The sequence below is a fragment of the Gavialis gangeticus genome, unplaced genomic scaffold (assembly GCF_001723915.1).
Source record: "Gavialis gangeticus isolate Ggan-Ray unplaced genomic scaffold, GavGan_comp1, whole genome shotgun sequence".
In the NCBI taxonomy this organism is placed as follows: Eukaryota; Metazoa; Chordata; order Crocodylia; family Gavialidae; genus Gavialis; species Gavialis gangeticus.
Genome location: NW_017728994.1, coordinates 29,183,134 through 29,189,191, shown reverse-complemented (window position 1 = coordinate 29,189,191; position 6,058 = coordinate 29,183,134). Strand labels below are relative to the sequence as shown.

The following is a 6,058-nucleotide window of genomic DNA, read 5'->3' as shown; positions in this document are numbered from 1 at the left end:
CAAGCCTTGACTTCATGGGCCACAGAGGCCTTGGAGCATTGAGAAGCATTTGTGGGGGCAGGCCCAAACCCTGCAGGCAGGCATTCGCATACTGGCACAAGGAGCTGAGGCTGGACCTGGGCACACCCACTGATCCCTTCGGAGGAACCTCTGGGGTGCAGGAAAAAGCCCTCTCAGAGGCTAGAAAGGAGCACATGCTTAGCACAGCCCAGACCTAGGACCTGAGCCCTCCAGGCCCCACCCCTGCACAGCAGATGCCTCCTAGGAGTCCCAAGCCTCTCTGTTCAACTCACGTGTCTCCATTCTCATCCTGAGAGGCTGCCAGGTGCCTCTGAACAGCCAGCAGCATGCGCGGGTCGGCAGTGACTGAGTAGTCCAGCAGGGCATGGGCATTGCGCTGTGTCAGTGCCAGTATCCGCATGTTACACAGCTGGGCTGAGAAGCAAAGCAGGATGTCAGCACCAGAGACAGCTCAGGCCCCCAGACTCACCACCAACATGCTCTGCTCTCCACCCCACCACAGTAAAGTGGGGAACAGCCATCTGGCCACACCAGAACTGGAGGCAGCAGTTTCTTCTGGGCTCCTAAAACATCAGCTCATGTCCTGAGCATGAGGTCAGACTATCCCACCCTCACTCTTTCTGCCTTCTGGGCCTGCGGCAATGCAGGGCTGTTTTCCAGTCCCATGCTCCCTCTCTGCATGAAACCCCATGTGCAGCACTAATCCCTCAGACCCTGGGATCAGCACCTCCCTGGCACCCCTAGGGTCTCCCCAGCCCTGCCATACCATGGTACTGCAGGGCCTGGCTGTAACTCTGCTCTGCTGGCAGTTGCCTCTCAGCACCTTCCTCCTCCATCTTGCTGGCTCTGGCCATCTGCACCCCACCCTGGTAGCTGCCCATGGGGTGGGGGCCTGATGAGTAGATGCTGTTGTAAGCCAGCCCGGGGGCATAGGGGTAGCTTAGATTCCCACCTGTAGGCCATGAGGGAAAGAGAGCCATGATTAAGGTGACAGCTCGGGGAACCCGCCATGGTCATCTTTTGCTGCTGCAGCCAGGCAGGGCACCCAGCCCTCAAGGGGAGGCTCACAGTGGGGAAAAAAATCTGAACTCACCTCCACCCGATCCAAACCCACCAGTGCCTCCGCCGGGTCCACCCATGTGTGAGCCCCCACCAAAGTGCTGAGGGAACTGAGGCAGCACCTTTTTCCGCTTCCTCTCCACCTCCTCCTTGTCTGCAGGAAAGACAAGTCAGAGCGTCAGAGCTAGGCCTCAGTCCCACCCTGCCAGGGTAGTCCTCCCCTGGCAGCTGCAGCACTCCCTCTGCCCCCAATCAGGGCAGGGACACAGCAGCTTCAGGCCCAGCCATGCCCCTGCCCTGCACTGAGCAGCACTCGCCTTCCACCACTGGGTAGTAGGTGAACTGCTTGGAGTCGCTCACATCTCCCCCTCGCTTCCGCTTCAGCTGCAAGAAGACAGTGACAGGACGGTCGATCTTGGGCTTGTGGTAGGGCGGCGTGCGGAAGACGATGGCATACTGGAGGACAACACAAGACCCAGAGTCAGGCACTGCTGCCACCTGCCTACTCACCCCCACACTCCTCCTCCCCCAAGACATTCATCAGTACCCTCTAGTCATCCATCCTCTGGCAGGAAGGGCAAGAGGCCCCTATGACCCCCTCAACCCCTGTAGCCCCCTTACTGCTGGAAGCAGCCCCTGCCTCACCTGCTTATGCACATCTGTAGGGGAGAAGTCGCCAAAAGCCTGCCAGCCGTTCTCATCGTCCTCATAGAATCGCACCTCTATGTCATCTGGGGTGGGGGGAAAAAAGAGGGACAGGGGTAGGGTTTAATGCAGCAGCTCAGAGACCATCCAGCTACCAAGAGCTCTCCTGCAGGGCAGGAGGGCCCTACCCAGGGCTCCAGCCTCTCCTCCACTACAGGGTCTCACCTCAGAGCTCTTCTGCATCCTCGGTAGAGACCAGACATTTCCTGGTTCCCCCTTCCCCCCCAGGCTCCTCACAGCTCTTTTTTCTGTCTTCTCCCCTCCCCCAGGTTCCAAATGGGCCTGCCAACCTGTCTGGCTCCAGAAGACAGATTCTTTGTTAAACCTTAGAGCATCCTCCTGATGCCCAGGGGGCCTCAGGCAGGTTCCTCACCTTTCTGGACTTTATCACACAGCAAGTAGACCTCATCCCCACCCCGCACTGAGCCAGCTGTCTTATCCATCCGTGAGATCTTCAGGTTGGATGCCCCAGGTGACTCTGCAGAGAGGGAAATAATTTTGAGCTGACACTTGGAGCTGCTGCCCTGTCAGGTACACAGACACAACCTATGACAGAGCTTCTAGAGAGGCACACGTGACTCCTGCCAGAGTCCCTGGGTCCTGCTTTAGCTGCACACTGTCCTGCTTCAACCCTCCTTCCCCAAGACATCTCTTACAAGGAAGTAGTTCTTCCTCTGCAACCCTGCAGGGAGCAAAGCAGGGAGTCATCGGGTTGCTGTCGCAGCCCAGCCCAACCACTGACAACACCCCACAGGGAAAACCCCAAGGCACTGAATCAGCAAATCCAAGAGAAACACCTTGCCCAACAACGTGCCCTTCCTGACATGCCCAATAGCCACATGCCCGGGGAAAGTGCTCCACCATGGCTGCCAACTGGGTTTGCTCCTCCTCATGAGGTGGGAGGCCATGGACACCTGTTTCTTCCTGAAGATTGGGTGCATAGCAAGAGGGCAGCTGTAAGAGCCCCGAGTTAGTTCTGAGTGATGGGAAAATCCAAACATTTCTCCCACAGCCAACCTCCCAGCCCAGGGCTTTCCAAGAACATACACAAGCACAGGGCAAACCCGCTTCAGTGCCTGGAGCAGCTGGGTCTTGGCATGCCCAGTACTTACTGCTGTCATGAATTGGGTCCGAGATGACAGGGTTCAGGGCCAGGGTGAAGTTCCCACTGCTGTCACGGAGGTAGGCGGTGAAGCGGAGACGCACGATGCTCAGATCCATCACCTTCTTTAGCTCCTTTGCCTCCACCTCAATCTCTCGCACCTCAGAATCTGCCCCGGGGAGGGAAGGGAGGCCAAGATTTCAGGCTGCCCAGTACTGGGAAAGGACTCTAGCTCAGAGCCCCTTGCACCATCCTGCATTGTGCCACTCCCTCTATCCCCCTGACTGTACAACGAGCCTGCCCCTCCCCAGGTCCCCAGACCCTCTGCAACCCAGCTCCAGCCTACCCTTGAGCCCCCTGACTTCACTCCTTGCAGCAAGTGCCAGTCCCTTGCCCCCCACCCCCAACTCCCTGCAATTTGTTCCCTGGCTTTATGTCCAGCTGGCCACCCTTCTCTGTGGCCCCTCACCTGTCAGCAGCTGATTTCTGTTACGCAACTTCTGCTGCTTCAGCTTCTCCTTCATGATCTCCATCATGTTCTTCTTGGTCACATGGAGCACCCCGAGGTTGTTGAACCTGGGGGAGAGGGGCCCAGGGGATGATCAGTGAGCAAGGACACTGGGGTGGGGTAGTAGCCTGCCCAACAGCTGCAGCTAGAGGGATGCAGGAGGGGATGCCAGTCACTGAAACAGGCATGAGCAAATGCAGGGTGGTGAGGCCCTTGGCAGAAGGGGTTAAATCTGCCAGCAAGAGGGGCACTTAAGGAGCAAAGAGTTGATGTATGCATTCCCTAAGAAGGCCTTGATAGAAAGGACCATTGGGGAAGCTGGGAAAAGGTCAAGCATGGAGGGCAGAACCAAGCTTGGAGAGGTTCAGGAAATGGCACCAGCCTGGGGAATCCAAGTCAGACTGGGCTGACAACACAGGCTGGATTTTGATGAACGCTACTAGGAGCAAAGGCCCCTAGGCCTCATGTCCAGAGTACTCCACACACAGCATCTGCCTTGCCCCACAACTGAGCCCACAACACAGTCTCAGGACTTCAGCCAGTGCTCTTTGGCACACCCAACTGGTTCTGCCAGAAGTGAGCAGTCTCAAGGGACTTTCCAGATATGCTCACGCAACATGCACACCTGCCTCCCAGCTGTCTAGCATGGGCAAAGGGCTTTGCAGGGAGCTTTATGCAAGGGATTGTCAGGTAAAACCTTTCCAAGCAGCCCAGATACAGCCAGTCATTCATGAAGGTTGAAGGAAGGTGCCAGCTAGAGAGCAGCAGTGGGAGCTAATGGGTAGAGGTTGTGCGGTACGGAACAAGAGGAAGGAAGCACCCCAACACAGGGACCAGGACCTGATACTATTGCTGAAGATGCTGAGCTGTGAACAGAAGGAGAGGCTGCACAAGGGTGCAGCTGGGCTAGGGGCACAGGCCTAACACATTTGCTCCCTACACTAAGCACAAGGGACATTACCCAAGCCCATCACCCCACTGCGGCATAGCCACCCCCTAGCTGGGGCCTGCAGGAGCCTTCCCCAGCCCTCAGCAGTGCAGTACATACTGTGCTGTCATGTCCTTGGGCCCTACAGTCACAATGCAATTGCCAGCTTCATTGCACTGCTTCCCCACCAGGCTGTGGGCATGCACACGTGGGGGGTCACTGTGGGTCACCAGGTCCACTTCAATCCGTGCCAGGCCTACATAGTTGCAGATCTGTAGGGCAAAGGGGAGCTCTCAGAAAGTTCATAATCATGACAACCTCCACCCCATAAGCTCTGGCCTCAGACCCCGTCTACAGTCTCCCCATGGCAGGAACAAATCCCATCCTAAGCACTGTGAAGCACACACATGCCCTACACAGGCTCCCCCCCCTCCCCCAGTGTGCCATACAAGGTGCAGGGAGTACCCCCACGGCTGGGCAGAACCGCACCGTCTCCTCCAGGGCCTGGTGCTCACCTTGACTGTGGGGTAAGTCTTGCGTCCCTTCTCGCTAGACGCTCCAGGCAGCCCACCATGGGAAGGGCCTTCACAGCCGTATCGGAACCGGAACCCGCGCTGCAGAACCACAACCCGTGTCACCGCACCACCAGAGCCCGAGCGCCCTGCCACCCAGGGGCCTGGGCACAGGGACCCTACACTCTAGGCAGTGAGTTCACAGCTACTTCAGCCCCAGCTTCCCCAACCAGAAGGCACCACAGAGAACGGTGAAACGCCACTGTCTAGAGCAGCGGTTCCCAATGTGTGACCCACGCAGGGACTCGAAACGGTGGCTGTCCTCAACAGAACGCCACTGACCCTTCAGAAGCAGCTGACTGACAAATCTTAGCAGTAGCCCTGTAAGCCACTCTTAAGGATAAAAGACTTCCCTTATAACGGGCCTGGAAGCTCTGACTGAACCTGCGGTTTCCCCTTCTCCAATTGCTTTTTGGAGGCACTCAGCTATGCGAGCTGACCCAGCACATTTGTCAGCAAGGTAAGTCGGGTGTGTACGCCCCAAGCACGACATCCCACCCACTAAGCAGGCCGCAAACAAAACTTTGGAAATCACTGGTGTAGAGAGACCAGGGCTGCCAAGGCCTTACCTGTTTTGGCTGCTCAATGATGAGAAGATACGGACCTTCGGCTGGGGAGAAGAAAGGAAAGATACTGAGGGGAGAAAGAGCATTTGCCCCCGTCCTGGTGGTGCCGGTCAGCAGCGCTGGGTGGGAGGCCATGGCGAGGACACCCTCGCTGAGCTGCAGCCAGTTCTCTCTGGCACTACGGGAACTTCAGACCAGAGAAGGCCCCGCAGCCTTGGCAGTGGGACAGCGTTTCTGGAGTTCGCAGTAGGGGCTGAGCGGGAAGGGGATGGCCCTGCTCACCCACCTGAATGAGGGGCAGAGCGGGATGGGAAGCCCCTGGGGATGGATCACAGGCCAGTGCTGTGTCCTGGGATGCTCCAGCCAGCTGGGCCAGGCAGGGCAGGCGTCCACCGCCCCCTTGGCAAGCCACCGGGCCCGAGGGCACTGCCAGGACGGAGGGAGGCTGGACCTGCCCCTGCCTTACCTGTCTCCATCAGCGGCTCCTTGTGCTCCACCATGTGGGAGCTGAACTGGAAGTCGTCATAGTCGATCCCGTCCAGGCACTAGGGGAGAGCAGGGCAGGGCAGGGCGTGAGGCCGGGACTGCCCCGCGTCC

At 58.1% G+C, this 6,058-nt stretch overlaps 1 protein-coding gene across 1 annotated transcript in view; it reads right to left on the bottom strand.

Moving 5' to 3' along the window:
- The window catches only part of NFKB2 (nuclear factor kappa B subunit 2), a 16,305-nt gene extending 10,281 nt beyond the window's left edge, over positions 1-6,024 (bottom strand). The window contains exons 1-12 of the mRNA XM_019502504.1: positions 5,928-6,024; positions 5,465-5,505; positions 4,839-4,937; positions 4,444-4,595; positions 3,357-3,463; positions 2,898-3,056; positions 2,159-2,263; positions 1,726-1,811; positions 1,398-1,536; positions 1,115-1,234; positions 788-973; positions 294-435 (exon numbers count right to left, since the gene is read on the bottom strand). Of these exons, the coding sequence (XP_019358049.1) occupies positions 294-435; positions 788-973; positions 1,115-1,234; positions 1,398-1,536; positions 1,726-1,811; positions 2,159-2,263; positions 2,898-3,056; positions 3,357-3,463; positions 4,444-4,595; positions 4,839-4,937; positions 5,465-5,505; positions 5,928-5,961 (1,370 nt within the window). The 5' untranslated portion in view covers positions 5,962-6,024. The remainder of the gene's footprint in view (positions 1-293; positions 436-787; positions 974-1,114; positions 1,235-1,397; positions 1,537-1,725; positions 1,812-2,158; positions 2,264-2,897; positions 3,057-3,356; positions 3,464-4,443; positions 4,596-4,838; positions 4,938-5,464; positions 5,506-5,927) is intronic.
- Positions 6,025-6,058: the final 34 nt, after the last annotated feature.